Source organism: Micropterus dolomieu, linkage group LG11, assembly GCF_021292245.1.
Source record: "Micropterus dolomieu isolate WLL.071019.BEF.003 ecotype Adirondacks linkage group LG11, ASM2129224v1, whole genome shotgun sequence".
NCBI lineage: Eukaryota > Metazoa > Chordata > Actinopteri > Centrarchiformes > Centrarchidae > Micropterus > Micropterus dolomieu.
The window spans coordinates 15,628,330-15,648,775 of NC_060160.1; the positions used below are offsets into that span (position 1 = coordinate 15,628,330).

Here is a 20,446-nt window from a genome sequence, read left to right on the forward strand (position 1 = left end):
CCCCCCCCCCCCCAAAAAAAAGTAACACTACCAGAACACACCATACATAGTCGTCCTGAGGAGCTTTGTCCTGTAATGTACACAGTACAGTGAAGAGTTCATCTACTCTTCTTTTCTTCTAGTTCCCAATAAAACAAACCCAACTGAATACAATAAACAAAAACCATGCAATATGACTGTGATGCCGCATCCGCCACACTGCAGTTTCCTTCTGTTCTGAACAATCTTGAGCAAGCGCCTTTATGTGCTTTGTTCTGTCTCTCAGAAGCAGCGACCGAAGCGAGTGAAAGCCATCTACAACTGCATCGCCGACAACCCAGATGAGCTGACCTTCTCTGAGGGTGAGGTGATCGTGGTGGATGGAGAGGAGGACCAGGAGTGGTGGGTCAGTATCTCGGGCGCTGCAAATTCAGTGTTTTAGTGTGTGTGGATACTCTATGTTCTCAAATTAAAGCAAAAAGCGCTCCCAGTCCAGCTGATTTCCCACTCTGGTCCCATTTTCACCATGTGGAAGTCGGCACACTCGGTAACCATGGTGGCTGAAGCAAAAAAGCCATGACCTCACTCTGGCTGATATTCCCCCTCCTCCGCCTGCTGTTGCTTCCTCTGTGGAGCCCCTTTGTGTGAAAATCAACCAGCTGCAACTTGTTTTCCTCTGAGCCGCCTCTGCAGACATGACCGTATTTAGTCACTTTCTCTCTCCGTGTCCCCGCATGGACCCTAAAGGTCCCCTGAGGTCCGCTCGCCATGCTTCATCTCTGTCCTGCATTCAGCGGCGTTATCGCTCTTTTGTGTGTCTGAAATATCAAAATGAAAGCACAGTAATGAGACAGCACAAAGAGGGAGTGAAGTGTTCTGCTGTGTCTCTGTGGGGCTTTAGTTGGAAGTTAAATTGGTCTCTTCGTTGGAATTCAGTCCTATTATATGACTCAAGCTACCGAGTTTCGTTTTTCATTTCTGAGTATGACTGCATTTTGTAAGAGAAGTAAAATAAATGACAGATGTTTTGTTGTTTTGAAGAATCCGTTTGAATTTGTTTGTACAGAGACGTCTGTGGTTTCAGCTCAGACTGTATCTTATTCTGTATTTATTTCCTCAACGGCTTGTCATGTTTCACTTTTTAGCCTCGTCTATACATTGTTGGATCAGAAACATGTCCTAGCTTTTTTTATTTTCAGGTATAGGAGACTTTAAAATGACTTAAATGGACATAATAAGTACTGTCTTCTTTATCGCTCAAGGTAATATAATGTAGGAATGTAATTTTTCAGTATTGTTTTTAGATGTTTATTGTGTTTTAGCCTCTCATAGTTCACTCTGTGTGCTCCATTAGGTGGTGTTTAGCAGGGCTGGATGTTGGAACTGACCCCGATTTGATTCCATTTCGGTTTGGTTTTCAAGATTAAAATCAAATAAAAAATAATAATATTTCAAAAATATAAAAGCAGTTTTCAGATTTTATCCAGACTTAAAATACAAATTAAATGGAATTTAAATTTTTTTTAAAGATTTTATCCCACCACACATAAAGAGCTATGATATCCGTTACTTTGGGACCTAAAAAATGTATATTAATTTATATGTAGTAATAACTTAATTTCCACTATGAAGACATTTTACACATAATAATCGGTGCAAATGTACACATTCATTGAGAAATGGCAGATCGATCTTGTGATTTTAGGAATCAATATTGAATTTTTCAATAGTGATTCAGGATAAAATCCACTTATATAACCCTGCCCTAGTGTTTGGTTGTGTTTTTAGTGTTGTGTTTGTGTTCTAGGTGACTTCCTTTGTTAAAATCAGTCAAATTATTGAGTTTTTTAGTGAAATTATGCTCTGAAAATATTATTTTATCATCCTCTGACTTTGTGTCTGTCTTTCTGTGTTTGCAGCTGGGCCACATCGAAGGCGATCCGATAAGAAGAGGAGCCTTCCCTGTTACATTTGTACACTTCATTGTTGACTGACCGGCCGCTGTCTGGGTCTCAGGGAGCCTCACAGTACGCAGCTTCCCCTCCTTCACCCGTCTCTGTCCATCTGACCTCCACCACCGTCCCGGTGTTTGTGGTCATCATTACCATCATCATTTTTGCTGGCATCACCGGCGACCTTGTTTAAGTGTCACTGCTGTATCATCGACCCGGCTGCAACTTTGCGCGGGTGTCATCATGGCAGCTGTGATAGACTTGCGCCACAGAGTCTCGGTATCGCTCCCTGTGAAGACTAATGTGACTGTCTGTTGTGTGTTTTAATGCTTGCTGTTAATGTTTCCGACAAAGACTCTTTAGATTTAAAAACGATGATTGTAGTGAATGACCTCTGGCAATAAATGCACTTTCCTTGTCTTTATCCTTGTTACAACATGAGACCACATGTGACATAATGAAGGTTATATGTACAGTATTAACTTCATCCGCTTTCAGTCCGCGTTATACAGTCCTGAAAGCAATAGTACTGAGAAGACTACAGCAAGGTATTTTATCTTAACTGTAAATGTGAACGTAGTCAACATGCTTTCATTCCACCTCTGTGCATGAGCGATTCTAAATACCTACCTGCTTAAAGGTGCGACTTTTGCAACTCTGTAGTTAGGCCTCCAGTGTGGAGGTTTTTCCTAATGGTGCTACATTAACGCCGGAATATGCTAGAAGCCCAAGGGAGCGCTTCCCTGTCTCCCCCCTGTGTCAAAGACTGTTGTGGCAAGATGGGGATGCAAAACTAATGTAAAAAATAGCCTCCATCCCATCACACCTGGGAGACATCACTTTCTCACACGTGTGAAGACTAACAGAGCTGCATCCACCTTCTACCAGTGCTTTCTCACACACACACACACACACACACACACACACACACACACACACACACACACACACACACACACACACACACACACACCCCCACCCCCTGTGTTATTTCATGGAGGATAGTAGGCCTACTGAACAGCAAACTCCAGTTCTTCCCCCTGTACTGTTTTAGGTGAAATGATGAGACTGACTGGAGCTGCAGCAGCCAGTAGTTCGGGTCTGACACCTCAGGCCGTCTTCGCCTGTCATCTGCCTTATTAGAGGAATAGGAAGTGCGTGTGTGTGTCCGCGTCTCATCTGTATGGAATAAGCTCAGAATGAAAGAATATCAAAGTGGAAAGTTTTTTTTTTTTTTTTTTTTTAAGTGAGAGTTAGCTCTCTGACTTTTGTTGCTTCCTCTTGCCTTTGAAAGCACTCAGACAGGCTGCTTTTTATTGACAACTGAGCTGAAACCGTCTCTCTGTGACACTGTCTATACAGCCAGGAGAGAAAGGAATATCCTTCCTACAGCTTAAGCCTCTCATCTCTGGGGTCCTAGAATGTAGAAAGATGTTTATCAGTAGTGGTTTGAAATAAATATAAAACATTCAATGTAATTAACTTCATTTTTGGTTGCAGAGCAACTTTGTTTTTTGTTCATAATGTTATTTAGACATTTAAACTGAAACCAGAGCCTTCCATTGATTTGTGAATGACAAGAGAAGCATGTGCTCGTAACTGATACACTTCATGTTTAATATTAACTCACTGGAAACAGGAAGATTTAATAATCTATTTGTGTAAATAGATTTGTTTTTTGTTGATATTTAAGTGTAAAAAAAAAATTTAAAAAGCAGAGTTAACCTGGGCAGTAAATGTCTTAATGCGCTGTGGTGGTGAGGAGTTACAAATACGACCTCAGCTGGACCTGTGTGTGCTGAAAACACAAATACAGACACTCACACACACTCACACAAATGGGAAAATAAACTTAATTCATTCTCATTAACTGTCTGTGGATCAACTCTATTGTGCAAGCAAATGGGAAAATGAAACTGGAATAATAAAATATGAAATCATGCAAGGCTTTAGTCTGTTTCTTTACAGTATTAATTGTTTTATGGTCTTAAGTCCTTTGATGGGGAATATTTCAGCATGTCTGCATCCAAATGTAAGAATTCACTGCAGTGTAAAAACACTCTGTTATAATGTGATGTTTTGGTAAAGCAATATTATCAACAATTCATAGTTAACAGATACAAAATGTCAAAGCCACTCAAAAGTAAAGATGATGCTAAAAAGGAAAAAGAAAAATGACATTTAATCAGTAAAATAATATTCAAAAACATAAAAACCTTCCACTCCTTATACTGCACCAGATCAAATTATTTCATTTCCTCATCGTCAAACACATTTTCAACCCAATCTTAACCCGGACCATGCTGACAAGGGAGGCCAGGGTGAAGTCAAGTTTCAGGATTTACGTGGTTTCAGTAAGTCTAATGGATTTAATGTATTTTGAATAAAACAAGGACTCAGTAAATCCAAAAACACATCAAGCTTTTAGTACCAGTAAAATTTAAAATGACTATGCTACAACAGTCATTAAAATGAGTAAATTCCACAAATTAAGAAAAAATTAACACTCACATGGCGAAATATTGGATGCGGGCCACAGTTAAAGCCTCTTTGTATAATGTACCTTCTAGTCAAGAAATGACTGCTATTGTACCAATACTGTTTGTCTCAGAAAAACACACAAAGGGATATCTAAACTTAAAAAGGGATCGGAGTGGTTTCCACAGAACTGAGGCATGTTCATGTTGTCAAATCTATGTACCATCTCATTTCAACACTGATGAATGCCTCCCATGAATTACCACATGCTGACTCAGCTAAGATAAAATGTACCATTTTGTACCATCATTTACATTTAAATGTGATTCACTGAAATGGCAGGCTGCAATGCTTGTTTTTTTTTTTTTAATGCAACCATTTCCCTTTTTTTCTGAGCTTTCTGAACACTTTATGTGAAAGGTCAAAGGACCGTCTGAGGTAAAGGAAACAAATTCCAAGGATATGATTCAAATTCACAGCAGTCCTGTCTTAACTGATGATGGAGGGAGGTGTTACTAGGAATCAAACTGGGAATCTAAATCATGTTTTCCCGCAAACTGAAAACAGAGAGGATTTGACCTCCAGTTAATTTCTCTTAAAGCAAAGTTGGAGAAAACAAAGGGAAATGGTTGCATTTTTTGGCCATGGTTGTCTCCTGGTTTGCTGTTGCTGGTTTTGCAGTTGTTTAAATTCTCTTCTAGACCGACCTCCGCACCCGTCCCATCCCTCTGGCCTCAGGACTTGCCTGATATCAGAGCGCAGTCAAAAGAAGACGACAGCACCTTGCAGATGGACTGAGCCTGCTCCTGTTCAGACAGATGATTAAAAACTGCTTTTATTGACATTTTTACTACCCCAAATCAGGCAAACTGCTTCATTTTATACTTTGTCACACTCACTGAGCTGCTGCACTGGTACACCCAGATGCTGCACTCCTCTTGCTTTGCGTCAGTGGTTTTGAGAGCCAGGAGATTCTTCCCTGCGCCCAGGCCGTCGTCGTAACACAGCATACGCACTATCAGGTACAGAGGGTGGCGGTGCAGCACATCCTGGCCAGAGGTACAATTAAAGTGGACTTTAATTAATAATTACTAACTCATTAGTTCAAGCATACATTTTGTCATTTGTATTGGGCGGTTAGGAAATGTAAATCATCACGAATCGATCACATTAGTGTAGCGCTGCGCCACAGATTCAGCTCATACTGCATCAGTTCAGATAAAATGGGTAATGTGGATGCAACATCAGGAAATTTCAGGGGAATTGCTGAACAGCTTTGCGCAGCACCATGTCAAAAATATAAATTGATACTGAATTCATAACCATGCTGTTTGGCTGTATTGATGACCCAGCGACACCACAGAGTCTAATCAATGACCATTCAATCTGAAGTACAGTATATCTCATTTCTATTGCTTTTCTACTCACACACTGGTCCAGAGAGGCCACTTTGACGCCATGCTTCGACACTCCCAAAATCATCTCTTCGTCTCCAGGCACGAAGGGCAGCTTTCCATCTTGCTGTGAAGAAGGAGCAGAATATTTACAGCATCTTCTCCATGATATCGACCGTGATATTGAATTCTATTAGCCTGGAGTGATGGGCAAAGCAACCATCACTGCTTGATGAATGCCCGTATCTTTCCTTAGCTTCTTACCTGAGCAGCATCAATGTAGTTTATGAGGTCCAGGGGCTCCTGGAGGGTCTTGCTCATGTCAAACTGTAACTTCTCAATGGCTCCCACATACTTTACCCGGAACTCAGCACATGTTTCTGACGTGCTGTTACCTACGGAGGGCGTACACCACATAATCAGTTAAAAAGGAAAAGGGGAGGAACGGAAGGAGAAGAGGAAAGACAGACTGACCTGAGCTCTTGGTGGAGTCTGTGTCAAGACTGGCGACAGTGCTCGACCTGGAAAGCCCTCCCAAACTGGAGTCCACAGACTAAAAAGAGACGGAACCGCAAGAGGGTGTTGGCTGAATTCAACAAGCGAGAAAGTGCCTCTGTCATAACATTTATGTGTGCGTCCTCGTACTTTGCTTTTGGTGCTGATCTCACTGCTCTGCGAGCTGCTGCTGCTGTGGCGCTTCTTGACTTTCCGGAACATCCTTCAACATGACGACCACATCAGGCATCTCCGGCCTCACCAGCCTGAATCACCATGTACCACAGCATGAAACACAGGACTGCCTTCTCAAGTGTCAACACAGATGATGAATAATTGAAGGCAGAACATATCGTTGTCCAAGAGTGTGGACCTTCAGGAACATAATAATCCTTTAGCTATCCTTTGCATGATTCAACTGTTACTATGACAGCTGCACAGCCGTTCACATTATAAGAGTGTTGGTTAGTCAGTTAGTTCAGCTTTAATTTATTCAGGAAGTCTTGTAAAGATCAAAATCTCTTTTGCACGAGTGACCTAAGAACAAACACAAGACAATTAGTAGTAACACAAAGCGCGCACACACACACACACACACACACACACACACACACACACACACAAAAAAATCCTATTAGAACTTTAAAGTCCCACAGAGAAAGTTAGTTTGTTTAGCAGTTCATTACAGTAGTAAAGTTTTTCCCAGCTCAGAGTGGACATGAGAAAGCTAATCTACCCTGTAATGCCTCCTAAATATGGTAAAACCCTGGTCATCCTGGGCCTTTCTGTGCGGCATTGCATGTTCTCCCCATGTCTGCTCTGGTTTCCTCCATCATCAAAAACATTTCAGGTTCTCCAGTCAGTGCCATTGACCAGTGACACTGGCACAGATCTGGAGTTAGTCCCCGGGCGCTGCGCAGTGGCTGCCCACTGCTCCCTTGAGGGATGGGTTAAATGCAGAGAATGAATTTCATGTATGTGCATGTGACCAGGGGCGTCACACAAAAATCTGGGTCCTGTGCATTCTCTATGGGCCCCTCCCCACATCCACAACTATTCATTTTAGTTTCTTTGTGGGCCCTCCTCACATGAAGGCCCTGTATACTCAGTCCCCTTCCTCCCCCAGTCCAACAACCCTGTATGTGACAATAAAAGTACCTCAAGTCACAATTTATCTTTACCTTTAAAAGGCACATCAACTTAGTTTTCAAGGCCAAACAATATTGATGCCAATATTTCAAAAACAGCACTGTCCTCACAATACAGATACATTGTAAACATTGAGCATAAATTGACTCCAAAAACAAAAAGTTCACTTTCAATTTGCCATACTTTCATTTTGTTGTCCCATTCAGTGCTGAGTTAGAGAGCATCAAAACAATACTATGCCAATATAGCACTGTAATAAATACTACATTTGAGGTGTTTATAATATTGGCTCTGACAAAAGACTGCCAGAGCTGCAGTTTGTAAAATATACCTGTTGATAAAGTCGTAAAGGAAACCAATTTATCTGTTACACCTGCTACTGTATAAATATCTTCTACCTCCACCATGTCAGAGCAAACAGCCCAGCAGGTCTTTGTGATGGAGTCGGAGGGTGAGGGTGGGAGAGCATACCATATTTTAAAACCGAGCCCCCACGACACAAGTGATCCACCAGAATCAACAGGTTGGACAAGAACTTTATCCAACTTGCCAACCCACACGCTCAGCAGGAAACTCGTTGTGCACAAGTTACACTGTAACGATACATCCTAACAGAAAAGCAAATGTTTAGATGAACTCATCCTGCTCCACCTTAAATGTCCCCCACCGCATTTATTTTCATACTGAAGTTGAAAAGCTAAGACTTGCACGTGTATTCAACAGAGTTAGCTGCAAACATAACGTTACCTGTTTGTACCGTAACCGGCTCAATGTACCGTTTAGAGTAAATATTCTCCAAAGACGCTTTCTGTTTAGCTTCTGTTTGAGTTTCACAGCCCACACCCAACACCGCTTAAAGGGGACGCAACGAAGTACGAAAAAGTATCTCTGAAGCTGAAAGTTGCCCCGTAAGGTCTATGGATAATATATATTATTACGTGTGTATAATGCTTGATTTAAAAAAAAAAAAATATATATATATATATATATATGAATAAATAATTTACGTACCCCTTGTAACGTTTAGTTGTTTTTTTGAATTCGTTGCCGCAAAAACACATGTCTCGGGAACCTTTGCCAACGCTTTTGGTTCCTCTCGGTGGTATTTTGCAACAACACCGGAAGTGTGACGTTCCGCGAGGCCGCCCCCTCTCATTCAACCTGCAAACACAGAAACACAGGTTTGAGTTATTTCAATTTTGAAATTGGCCTGTAAAATTGACCGCATATGGCGACAAAACGCAAAGTAGAGGTGATTATTCCCGCAGAGGAAAGCGACCAGCTCCTAATCCGTCCACTGTGAGTTCATTTGTAATTTTTTTTTATGAATAAAGGTTAATAACAACCCAATAAATGTACCGTTAGCTTAAATGCTCCCCCCCCCTCATGTAACAACAGGGGTGCTGGTCAGGAAGTGGGGAGGTCATGCATCATCTTGGAGTTCAAAGGAAGGAAAATTATGGTAAATATGTTGACTCCATGATTCAGTATTAAGTTGTAGCTATGCGACTTAAAAATAGACAAAATGTGTATGTGTCTCTATTATCTCAAGTAAAATTGCTAACAATATATCTTAACCTATTAACATATCTGCAAGTATTATTCAGTTAAGTTAAGGAACCACAGCTAAAAGAGTACAAATAGTTATATGTTTACACATTTGTCGTTATTATTTGATATTTTTGAATTATTTTTGTTTTATTGTGTCATGTGTTTTTTTCTATGTGCCCAGGCCTCCCTGGAAATCAGTATTGGTTCTGAGTGAAATAAAGTCATATTTGTTGAGACTGTATGAACCTTTAGAAGCCATATGCGAAATGCGTTGTTCACAGTAAATTTAGTAAAGTCATTTCAGTGTGCGGTGGTTTGTTTTTGAAAGTCATATTTGTGTTTGGCAGCTGGACTGTGGTATCCACCCTGGCTTGGAGGGAATGGACGCTCTCCCCTATATAGACTTGATCGACCCAGCTGAGATAGACCTGCTTCTCATCAGCCAGTGAGTCTTCCCTCCTCTCTTTTAAATGTATTGCTGTGTATTTTTTTATTTGCACATGCTTAAACGCATCTGTATTTTCCTTACTAGGGCATGTTCTTCTGATTGTATTTTAAAACATAACTAAAGACTGACTAAGAATGCCATTTGATGTTGATGCATATTTCCTCTCTCCAGTTTCCACTTGGATCACTGTGGAGCTCTCCCCTGGTTCCTCCAGAAGACCAGCTTTAAAGGCAGGACCTTCATGACCCACGCCACTAAAGCCATCTACCGCTGGCTACTGTCAGACTACGTCAAAGTCAGGTAGGAGCTGGGGCCATTCGTCATTATGCAACAACAGATTATCTTCCAAATGAATAATTGTGTCCTTGATTTATTGCAGCAACATTTCTGCAGATGACATGCTGTACACTGAGACAGACCTGGAGGAGAGCATGGATAAGATTGAGACCATCAACTTCCACGAGGTCAAGGAGGTGGCCGGAATCAAGTTCTGGTGCTACCACGCTGGTCATGTGCTGGGAGCTGCCATGTTCATGATCGAAATAGCTGGAGTCAAGGTAATGACAACTGTTTTTTTTTGTTTGTTTCAGAGAGTCCTGTTGTTTACTTAACAAGTCTGCTTTTTCCCCTCCGAAGCTGCTGTACACAGGAGACTTCTCCCGACAAGAAGACAGGCATCTGATGGCTGCCGAGATCCCCAGTGTCAAACCTGACATCTTAATCATAGTATGCCAAAAGATGATTCACATTGAACACTACAATTGATGCATTGTCAGGTGACCACAACATGATGAATCCTGTTCATTCTTTTTGCAGGAGTCGACCTACGGCACCCACATCCATGAAAAGAGGGAGGAGCGTGAAGCTCGGTTCTGTAACACAGTCCATGACATTGTCAACAGAGAAGGCCGCTGTTTAATCCCAGTGTTCGCGTTGGGACGAGCCCAGGAACTGCTGCTCATCCTGGGTGAGAAGTCGTGTGTCACTCCCTGATTTCGATTATGTCTCTAAATAGGCTATTCTGAAATCAACATTTTTTGCTTCTGTGCTATCACCTTTGATCATGAGATGCTTAATATCTGCATTGTATTACACTAAAAATTAGTTTTGTCAGTTGCGTCTGTATTATATCATGTATCAGAGGAGTCTGTAAGATTGTGTTTCATGTTCTCCTGTAGATGAGTACTGGCAGAACCACCCAGAGCTCCATGACATCCCCATCTACTATGCTTCATCCCTGGCCAAGAAGTGCATGGCCGTGTACCAGACCTACGTCAACGCAATGAACGACAAGATCCGCAAGGCCATCAATATCAACAATCCTTTTGTCTTCAAGCACATTAGTAACCTCAAGGTAGAGAGCGCTGCAGGCACAGATACCCACACTGTTATATCTTCTGAGTATCTATAACTGTGGTGTCGGTTCTTCCCAGAGCATGGATCACTTTGACGATATTGGTCCCAGCGTTGTGATGGCGTCTCCGGGTATGATGCAGAGCGGGCTCTCCAGAGAGCTCTTTGAGAGCTGGTGCACTGATAAGAGGAACGGAGTCATTATCGCTGGATACTGTGTAGAGGGCACACTGGCCAAGGTCAGACTCCAACAGGACGGTAGACAAAGTGTGAATGTTATTTTGAGTTAATAATAGTGTGATATATACGGAAGCCCTGAGAGGCAAGTGAGAAAAAAAGTTCTGGTGATCTATTTTCTAAGTCTGATCTAAATTGTTTTCTCTCCTGTGTTTATGACTTAAGACCAGGTGAAAAAAAAGTTTTCTTTTGTCAGGATAGTTTTTTTGTGTTTGTTGTTGTAATACTCCATTTAACCACAAGAGACTGAAGTGCACCACTGGCCCATGTTTTAAAGAGGACTAAAAGTATTCATGTTTTATTCCAGGTGACGCGCTGATAAACTACCAGCCAAAAGAAAGACGTGACAGTAACGTTACATAACATAATACGTATCTTGTATTTAGAGTGTATGGAGAAATTAAAACTCATCTGGAAGAAAAGATTATTGCTTCAGATATGTTTCTAATGATTCTGACAAAAAATCCCGTCTTTTTACAGATAAAAAAAAGTCACTTAGAAACATGGCATCCTGGCAAAACGTTTTTCAGCTGTTATTAAGTCTTAAACACGATAGGGATTGGTCATGATTTTTGAATTTTTGAATAGTCATGAAATTACAAAAAATCTAAATGTTTGTGCCATTATAGTCCTGTCTTAATAAATAAATTTCCTTTGTTTTTACCCGCGTCTGGTAGTAACACTTCACTACCAGGCGTCGGTACAATAGATCGCCACAACTTTTTCTCACTTGCCTCTCAGGGCTACCGTAGATGCATCTGGTTTCTTGGATAAAAGTGTGTTTAAATTCAAATTGGATGCATCTATTGAAACAGTGAATATATAACGACGGCAGTTTAAAATTATGTGTTGCGTTCTCTCCTGCAGCACATCATGTCTGAGCCGGAGGAGATCACCACCATGTCGGGACAGAAGCTGCAGCTAAAGATGTCAGTGGACTACATCTCCTTCTCCGCCCACACTGACTACCAGCAGACCAGCGAGTTCATCAGGGCTCTCAAACCACCACACGTGGTAGGAGGGGGGAAAAAAATCAATTGATTTATTTGTGTCTGAAATCGTCTGTACCTGTCAGTTACATCAGTTGTAAATAAAAATCTGTAATGTTCAGATCCTGGTCCACGGGGAACAGAATGAGATGGCTCGTCTGAAGGCTGCACTGATCAGGGAGTATGAGGATAATGACCAGGTTCACATTGAAGTCCACAACCCTCGCAACACAGAAGCTGTCACCCTCAACTTCAGAGGAGAGAAGCTGGCCAAGGTCAATAAAACTGACTTTTTAAAAAAAAATTATACCACACTCTCCCTTAAACACCAGTCATGTTCTGAGATCTAACATAACCCAATGTATTTTTCTTTTTCATTAATTAATAGGAAATCCATCTTGAACAACACATTACTGGCTCAGATAGCCATGTATATTAGATTGTACTCTGCACGAATAATGGAATTATACATTACTTTTTTTTGTTTTGACATCGGCATCGGCCATTAAAAAACCCACATTGGTCGACAGCTGCTATAAATGTTTAACACATAAATCTACTCTGAAACTGGAGAGACGTTACTGAACATGGCTCCTTCTCTCAGGTGATGGGCTCTCTGGCTGATAAGAAGTGTGTCCAGGGCCAGAGGGTGTCAGGCATACTGGTGAAGAAGAACTTCAACTACCACATCCTCAATCCCTCTGACCTTTCTAGTAAGTTTTTTTTTTTTAGTTCTCCAAAGAGATATATGTTAACACATTTGTTCTGTTGCTCCAGGGTGAATCAGAATACAACAGTCTCACGATCCTTACCATGAAGTGACCTGATGTGTCTGTTTTGCAGCGTACACAGAGCTGGCCATGAGCACTGTGAAACAGTCCCAGGCTATCCCCTTCACCGGACCTTACTCACTACTCGTCTGCCATCTGAGGAACCTCACTGGTAAGACTGCTGTGTGTGTGTGTGTGTGTGTGTGTGTGTGTGTGTGTGTGTGTGTGCACTGAGTGACCAATTCCTTTACAGTCTGATGTGTATTCGTGCAAACCTTTCCAAATGTATTCTTGTTTTTTTGGGTTCATTCATTCTTGACTTCACTTACACTGATTTGGTGCTCGTACCACACTGCCTCTGGCGGTCTTTTTGCTCTCAGGCGATGTGGAAGAGCTGGATGGAACCGAGAAGAACACTTTGAAGATCTTTAAAACTATCACTCTGATCCACGAGGTCGGCATGGTGCTGCTAGAGGTAAGCGGTGGTCCTGATGCGTGGAGAGACTTCTGTCTAATCACACCCATTTGTGTAGTAACTTCATGAGCTGTAATTCTTGCTCATGGTCACTTTAGTTCACTGAGTGACTTTATGCAACTGCTGTGTGAAATCTAAGCTCATTATCAAAACACAGATCTGTTCTCAAAAATGAGTTTGTGTTTGGCTAGCAGGTTACAGATCCCAGGTTTACAGTATGAATAAAATGGCCTATTATTATCATGTCTTACGATTTATATAGGAAATTTATATCGTGCAGCTCAGAGGTCGGCTGGGTCTGATGTGTTTTATTAATGGCTGCAGATCACCCAACCACCTTTTCTCTTTATCTCCTGTTTCAGTGGATAGCTAACCCTCTCAACGACATGTATGCCGATGCTGTCACCACTGTAGTGCTGGAAGTGCAGTCAAACCCAAAGGCTCAGAAAGGTCGGTTTGCCTGTCAGCTATGTATGTTGTTTATCCAGATCTTTAGTTTTGAATGCTTTATGAACTAGGAAGCCTACAACAAATGACTCATGTTTGACTTGAACACATTTACTACTGGGTTTCGTTACTGCCATTGTCTTTGTTTTTATAAATTCTTGTTTAGTGTGATTTACTTTCTGTTTTATTGACAGTCATGGAGACCCAGAGTTCTTTTATGGACATGGACGTCTTCCAAACCCGCCTAGGAGTCATGTTGCAGTGAGTGGCTAACATGTTTATAACAGGGTATACGTCCTCAGAAACGGTACCTCAGTCAGTCTTTAGTTGTAGTAATCTCTCTCTGTGTTTAGGGACATGTTTGGAGAGGAATGTGTGGATTTCCGTGATGGTAAAAACTTCACTGTGACGGTAGATGGGAAGATGGTTCACATTTGCTTGGAAACGAGGGTGAGGAGCCGAACAGAACAACATATGTTAGAGTTGTTTTTATCTTTCTTACTGACTTCCTCTCCCCCGATCAGTCGGTTTGCTACGACGATGAAGGCACGGAGGACGACTCCTTGAGAGAGATGGTGGAGCTGGCGGTGCAGCGGCTCTATGACGCCCTCAACCCGGCCATCTGAGAGGACATACTGGACTGCAGGTCTGCAGACGCGTTCATAACAAGTTAGACAAACGGGGGACAGTCTCTCATGGTCAGACATTTCTCAAGACAAACAGTTTGAGAACTGTTTGGTATTCTGACGTCCATAATTCTACACTACCAGGATTCACAGTGTTTTAGCTCATTTTATCCCAAATACATTTGACAAAACAAATCAGCAAAATGCAGATGATTGATCCTTCTATAGATCCAAATCATTAGGCACTTGCTCTGTGTGGTTTGGTGTAATTGAGTAAATGCAATATGGAAAGACTATCGGCATTTTACTAATTAAATGAACAAGAAGGAAAGTTTATGACCTGTGGCCACAAAGCTAACAAGTAAGAAAAGTGAATAATTAAGGTTTTGTTTTAATAGATTTTAGTGTTGTTGTTGTTTTTTTTGTTTGTTATGCAAGCACTTTTAATTATATTTAATAAGTTTACTGTATTTGTGTAGATGCACTTTAGGTTTTACTTGACCAGAGTTTGTTAGTAATGTGCACTGATATGACAGATTTGTTTACTTTTTATCTGTGGTGTGACCTGTGGAATTTCTAAATGCACTAAATGTTTGTGTTCATTACATGTTTGAAACAAGACTTTTTCAAAAATGTGCGCCTTGTATCATTGAGTTGGATCATCATCGGGTATTGTTGGTGTCAGTAGTGCCAACAAAAGACTTAAGCAACATTTGTTTCACTGTTCTCACAAGACATTTATTAGTTTAATATCAGGACAATATTTTTACAATATATATAATCCAAGGCACATTTCTTCACTATTACTATTACTATCTACACTTACTATGAGCGTAAACCCACAGTTCCAATAATGCACCTGTTTAATGTGTTACCTGTCCCACACATCCCCTACTTCCTTATATTGCTATAAATACTTCATAAATAGCAATACATTAAAACAATAATATTTTTCTCCACTATAAAAATAAAGACATCTGCTAGACAGGTGACTTTATAAAAGCCAAATGAGTTGAACTGTAGCACTACTACTGTAGGACGATGTTTAAAGAGTGATTCATGGCAGAGTGACAGATTAATGACTCCTGGGTAGAGCCGAGAGCTGAACCCTCTACACTTTTTTGGGTCGAGCTGAAACCTCGACACTCAAAAGTTTCTGTATCAGAACTGTAAAGTACTGAAAGTTACAAATGCCTGGTTTTATTCATAATCTTTTTACTTATTGTTTAATGAGATATATATTTATTTTTCTTCTTGAAGGGCTGCTTGTGTTTAGACAACATTTGGCATTTGTAAAGAATTGGCAAAAACAGCTGATTTGGTAACCTTATGTGTTGCATCAGCACCAAACATTTAAAAAAGACCCCGTCCCTGCCGCTGGGAGTCTTGTGCTGACTGTGTGTGACCAACAAACTTGAGTGACAAAGGACGACACCAAGCAAAAAAGCAGTGCACAGAATCACAAGTAGTGAACTGAATACTGTATTGAATGAGAAGTAGACAGTACTGGGTTGAGATGCACAATTTCAGAATGGGGAACTGAATTGTTATGCACATTACAGTCTAGTCTTTAACTGGCAGTTTTTTGGTGCAATCCTAGAGAAAATGATGTTAAGTCATCCATGGTATTTCACTGATATTTAGTTGTTCATGTCTCCCTGCACAGAGAGGTCAGAAGACAGACAGTGTTTTAAAAGCAGGGTTTTTTTGTAGTGTGAAAGGTGGTGATGATTCAAGAGAACCACAATAAATTTATTTTAAAAGTGTCCATAATTCCTAACAAGGAAAACTGTCCTCCTCACTTCATCCTTCATCTCCTCCCTGTGGACGAACATCAACCGCGTTTTAAGCTGATCAGTATAGCCACGGCCATCGCCAGCAGCAGCCCAACTCCCATCTCCATCATCCTGCCCAACTCCTTCTCCTCAATCGTCTCCTGCTTCTTCTTCAGCATCTCCTCTTTGCGGACTCTGATGTCTCGTTGTCTCTGCAGCTGCTCGCTGTAGTAGTTCTTGAAAAACTTCTCGAAATCAAAGACGCCTCCTCGGCTGTCTCCCCCCACCACAGACCGGCGGCTCTCGGTTTGCTTTGAGCTCCCTGTGGTGACATGGGAGGAGGGTTTGGCTGTTGCGAGGAGGTCTGACTGGGACAATAGACCCCGGTCGTACTTCTTCCTCAGCGCCTTGTTGCCCAGCACGGTGTAGGCCTCGCTGATCTCAGAGAAACGGACTGTGGCGTCCTCGCTGCCGGCGTTTCTGTCCGGGTGGTAGACGAAGGACTGCTTGTAATAGGCTGTTTTAATCTGGGCTTGAGTGGCAATAGGAGTCACCTCCAGGATGTCATAGTAGCCTGTTTTGGTTTTGTAAAGGGGCTCAGATCGGGTTCCGTTGCCGCTGTAAGCTCTGGTAGACACAAACTGACTACAGAGGCTCTGTAGTGGACAAGCAGACCTGATGGTGCAGCCAGTCCTCCGAAACTTAGCATTTTTCCTATAAACAGAGATATTTCTTTCTATATTTTGAGTTTGTGTCTTGTTTGGGAGTGAATACTCTTTGTTAAGTCCAAGATAATAATATTCAGAGACATTTCCGTCTCCCCAGACATTACCAATCCCATGCAGTGGCGTTACCCTTGTGAAACCGTCCTGTGAGACTCCAACGGCTCCAAACAGTTCGCCATTTTGAATGTCACCCAACAGGAACCCCGCTGACAGAGACGAAGCCCGAGTTGCACTTGTGCCCTGTTTGTTCAGACTTTGCAAGAGGTAGCGTTTACATAATTTGTGTGCAAAGATGTACGTCCCCCTTCCAAGACGATGCCTGACCTCCGCCATGTTTACGGCGAGCGAAAAGACAGCTGATTTCCGTGTTGCGGAGGGAGGCTGGTCTGACTACAGCGCCCCCAGTGGTGGGTATGAAGAAGTCAAATCAAAGTTGTGATGTACTGTTGTACTTCTATACAGTCTATGGTTGTGTGCAGCCATTAACCAAACGCTTAATGCAGATATCCATAATATGTCATATTACATTACATTTATTAAGAAGACTTTTATCTAAAGTGACTTACAATAAGTGCATTCAAACAACCGCAAAACTGCAAGAATTATGCAAATTCATCATCTTATATGATTAAATTTAATCATATGAGCTACTTCAAGAAAGAAATGCACAGTCCTGAACAGTCCTGCAATAAATCATACCTTCAAGAAAGTTAGAAGGATGTCCTTACTGGTATTGCGTTATATAGAAAGGTGTTTCTGTGATTTAGCCAACCCTCCAAATTTTGACTTTCAAGGTAATAATGTGATATTTAGAAAGGTTTTAACTTAAATGCATAAAATTTATGCAATAGTAAGTCAATAACTCGTAATTCATATTTACTCAGTCATTCACACATTTCTATTTTTTTTTTTTTGCTTTCCTTATAGAAATGGGCTTGCAAAATATAATGATGAATACAGTTTTTTTTATTGGTTTATATTATATAATTGTATCTATCTAGCTAAAATCAAAATGCATAATTATAGAAAAAAGTAAATATAGAAAAAGTCATGATGTTTAGACTTTTATTGTGAAGTATGGTAACACACCCCGGCTCCCCTTAACCGGAAGTTCGGGTTGTTCTGCAGTCAGTTCCTACTTTCTTTTTCAAGATGTCCAAGTACAAAACAGTAATTTGGCCTAAAGTGATTTTATTTGGGGACTCCATCACACAGGTCAGCTCCTGCTAGATAACTGATCTTTAAGGACTGTAATATTTTTCTGCATACCGTCTGCTACTCAGTTATTTAGCAGTAGCTGCTAGCTTGCTAGCTTCAGTAAGTTATGCCATTAATAACACAGTGCTGTGATTCTTTCAGTTTTCCTTTCAAGCCAATGGCTGGGGTGCAGAAATTGCCAACAAATTAGCAAGGTAAGTAGTTCCCACATATTAGCTGTTAATTTAAATTTCGCATAAACACCTCAGGTTTCAGTAACAGTCCAGAGTTATGAACAGAAATTGTGTTGATGTGATGGTTTTGTAAGCAACCAAATTGATGTGCCTTTCACTAATATCTGAATATGACGTGTTTTGCCTTCAGAACGTGCGATGTTGAAAACAGAGGACTGTCTGGCTACAACTCCAGATGGGCCAAGATAGTTCTTCCTCGCCTCATCGACACCCAAAACCCAGCAGACAACAACATAGCTGCTGTCACTGTCTTCTTTGGAGCCAACGACTGCGCACTGGAAGGTAAAACTTCACTGACAGAACCTGTACAGACAATTTAAGAAGTTCAGTAACTCTCTATCTGATTGATCTGAGTAGGGATCTCTGTGCTTTTGTTCTTGCTTTTTTAGGAATATTTGGACAGTTGTGTTTGTGTTACTTTGTTTATTTATCACTACAATACAATATAATAAAATTGAATCATATATGATTCAATATGTGCCTTTTGGACGCCAAGCCGCAACTTTAAAACACCAGTGGCAATCAGCCTACATTGGACCAGAGAAAGCAAAATGGTTTTCCAAATATTGAATGTGTGAGAACCACCTTTGTTTCCTTAGTGCATTGAATTGTGGGACAATACAGTGCAACAAAAAGCATACAAAAAAAATCAAGCATTTTTAGTACATTCAGTTCATCAAATTTTGTCACTTTTCCATACTCAAAACCTGCTTTAAAAGATGTGGATATTTACCAGGCAAGAAGCTATGTTTGGAGCTTGGATCTTATGGAAGTGCAAGACTGAATCACTGGAGAACCATCCTAAATGTCTTCAGATGTCATCCACTGCTCGGGCTTCTTGGGATTATCCAAAATGACTAATTGAAAATGTTTGCATAAAAATATTGTCACTAATAATCAACCATGATATCCTAATGTTTGTGCATGATTTTGCCTCCTTTTGTCTGTTCCTGTCATGAAGATAAAAACCCCCAACAGCACGTCCCCCTGCAGGAATATTCAGAGAACCTGAAGGCGATCACCAGGCTCCTGGCGTCAGCTGGAGTGTCAGCAGACAGAGTCATCTTCATCACTCCTCCACCTCTTCATGAGCCAGCCTGGGAGAAGGAGTGCATTTTGAAAGGTAACATTCATTCACAGTGTTTCTCTCCTCGTCACACAGACCATTTTTACTCTACAGGCCTACAGAGATCATGAATGCTTCATGTTTATTACCCAGGATGTGCTCTCAATCGCCACAACTCTGTAGCTGGCCTGTATGCCCAGGCGTGCGTCCAGACTGCTGGCGAGTGTGGTACAGACGTCTTGGACCTCTGGACACTCATGCAGAAAGATGGACAGGTGGGTAGTACTCATCATGGTCACTGCTGCATGTTGTTTTTGTTGTTGTAGGACATTTACGATTCTATGTAAATACAGTATATGTTGTCAATATGGTGTCCTTAAATGTTTCAAACATTTTCTTTTTCGTCATATTTGAGACAAACTAAAAGAATGGAAGTGACCAGACAAAGTATTTAGATTCTTCATGATACCCTATTATCTTTCTCCAAATTCATAATTTAACAGGATTACACAGCCTACCTGTCCGACGGACTGCATCTCTCAGAGAAGGGAAACAAGTTTGTGGCTGAGAAGCTGTGGAGGCTTCTGGAGAGTCGTGTGACTGACCTTCCCTTTCTCCTGCCCTACTGGGGAGACATCGATGCCAAGAGCCCCGAGAGCAGCCTCCTCTGTGACCAGTGAAGGAGAGGACGTTGGAAAAACATCTTCCATTAAGGTCCTACAAGGCTGATTATTCTGTGGAGAACATAACACTCAGCGGCATTCATGTGTTGCACTTGTTAAACTGCGAGCCAGACACGACTGCATTCCGGTTATGAAACCATGAAGCAGCTGTGATGTGTATATGTCAAATGCAAGACCATGTATTCAAGTTTAAAATGCACAATAAAGATTTTTATTTTGAGGTGTGTAGTTAACAGAAACAAAAAAGTAACTCAATGGTGGACATTTTTAAACATTAAGAATATACACATCAGAACAGATGACACAGGACATCTGTCTGTTTTTGTATCAGTTCACATTCATCCAGTAAAGTCAATGTTAGCTTTTTTTTTCCATGACCTACTGTTAAATACATTTTTCACTA

General features: G+C 41.1%; 5 protein-coding genes across 8 annotated transcripts in view; 3 read left to right on the plus strand and 2 right to left on the minus strand.

The window, feature by feature from the left end:
* asap2a (ArfGAP with SH3 domain, ankyrin repeat and PH domain 2a) overlaps positions 1 to 3,873 on the plus strand; it is a 77,751-nt gene extending 73,878 nt beyond the window's left edge. For all 3 annotated transcript variants that reach the window (XM_046062787.1, XM_046062788.1, XM_046062789.1), the window contains exons 27-28: positions 266 to 385; positions 1,899 to 3,873. In XM_046062787.1, coding sequence (XP_045918743.1) covers positions 266 to 385; positions 1,899 to 1,973 — 195 coding nt within the window. In that variant the 3' untranslated portion in view covers positions 1,974 to 3,873. The remainder of the gene's footprint in view (positions 1 to 265; positions 386 to 1,898) is intronic.
* itgb1bp1 (integrin beta 1 binding protein 1) lies at positions 3,528 to 8,512 on the minus strand. Of its 2 annotated transcripts, none has more exons than XM_046062795.1 (7): positions 8,459 to 8,512; positions 6,449 to 6,564; positions 6,278 to 6,356; positions 6,068 to 6,198; positions 5,838 to 5,930; positions 5,309 to 5,458; positions 3,528 to 5,215 (listed from the first exon to the last, which is right to left on the minus strand). In XM_046062795.1, exons 2-7 carry the CDS (start codon positions 6,518 to 6,520, stop codon positions 5,144 to 5,146), a joined length of 597 nt encoding a protein of 198 aa, XP_045918751.1. In that variant the 5' UTR covers positions 6,521 to 6,564; positions 8,459 to 8,512; the 3' UTR covers positions 3,528 to 5,143. The 2 variants fall into 2 exon arrangements, with proteins under 2 accessions (XP_045918751.1, XP_045918750.1); XM_046062794.1 differs by lacking the exon at positions 8,459 to 8,512 and adding an exon at positions 8,195 to 8,330.
* Positions 8,513 to 8,568: 56 nt separating this feature from the next.
* LOC123979065 (cleavage and polyadenylation specificity factor subunit 3) lies at positions 8,569 to 14,978 on the plus strand. Its single transcript, XM_046062791.1, has 18 exons — positions 8,569 to 8,746; positions 8,846 to 8,909; positions 9,346 to 9,443; positions 9,618 to 9,746; positions 9,826 to 10,003; positions 10,083 to 10,172; positions 10,263 to 10,413; positions 10,625 to 10,800; positions 10,880 to 11,038; positions 11,904 to 12,050; positions 12,148 to 12,300; positions 12,630 to 12,738; positions 12,869 to 12,967; positions 13,176 to 13,270; positions 13,633 to 13,720; positions 13,912 to 13,978; positions 14,071 to 14,167; positions 14,242 to 14,978. The coding sequence occupies exons 1-18, from the start codon at positions 8,676 to 8,678 to the stop codon at positions 14,341 to 14,343; spliced, it is 2,073 nt and encodes a 690-aa protein (XP_045918747.1). The 5' UTR covers positions 8,569 to 8,675; the 3' UTR covers positions 14,344 to 14,978.
* An 831-nt stretch (positions 14,979 to 15,809) lies between these two features.
* Positions 15,810 to 17,234, minus strand: LOC123979066. The gene has a single exon (XM_046062792.1). It carries the CDS (start codon positions 17,174 to 17,176, stop codon positions 16,178 to 16,180), a length of 999 nt encoding a protein of 332 aa, XP_045918748.1. The 5' UTR covers positions 17,177 to 17,234; the 3' UTR covers positions 15,810 to 16,177.
* Positions 17,235 to 17,933: 699 nt separating this feature from the next.
* On the plus strand, positions 17,934 to 20,263 carry iah1 (isoamyl acetate hydrolyzing esterase 1 (putative)). Its single transcript, XM_046062793.1, has 6 exons — positions 17,934 to 18,058; positions 18,203 to 18,255; positions 18,425 to 18,576; positions 19,256 to 19,417; positions 19,514 to 19,635; positions 19,864 to 20,263. Exons 1-6 carry the CDS (start codon positions 17,996 to 17,998, stop codon positions 20,038 to 20,040), a joined length of 729 nt encoding a protein of 242 aa, XP_045918749.1. The 5' UTR covers positions 17,934 to 17,995; the 3' UTR covers positions 20,041 to 20,263.
* Positions 20,264 to 20,446: the final 183 nt, after the last annotated feature.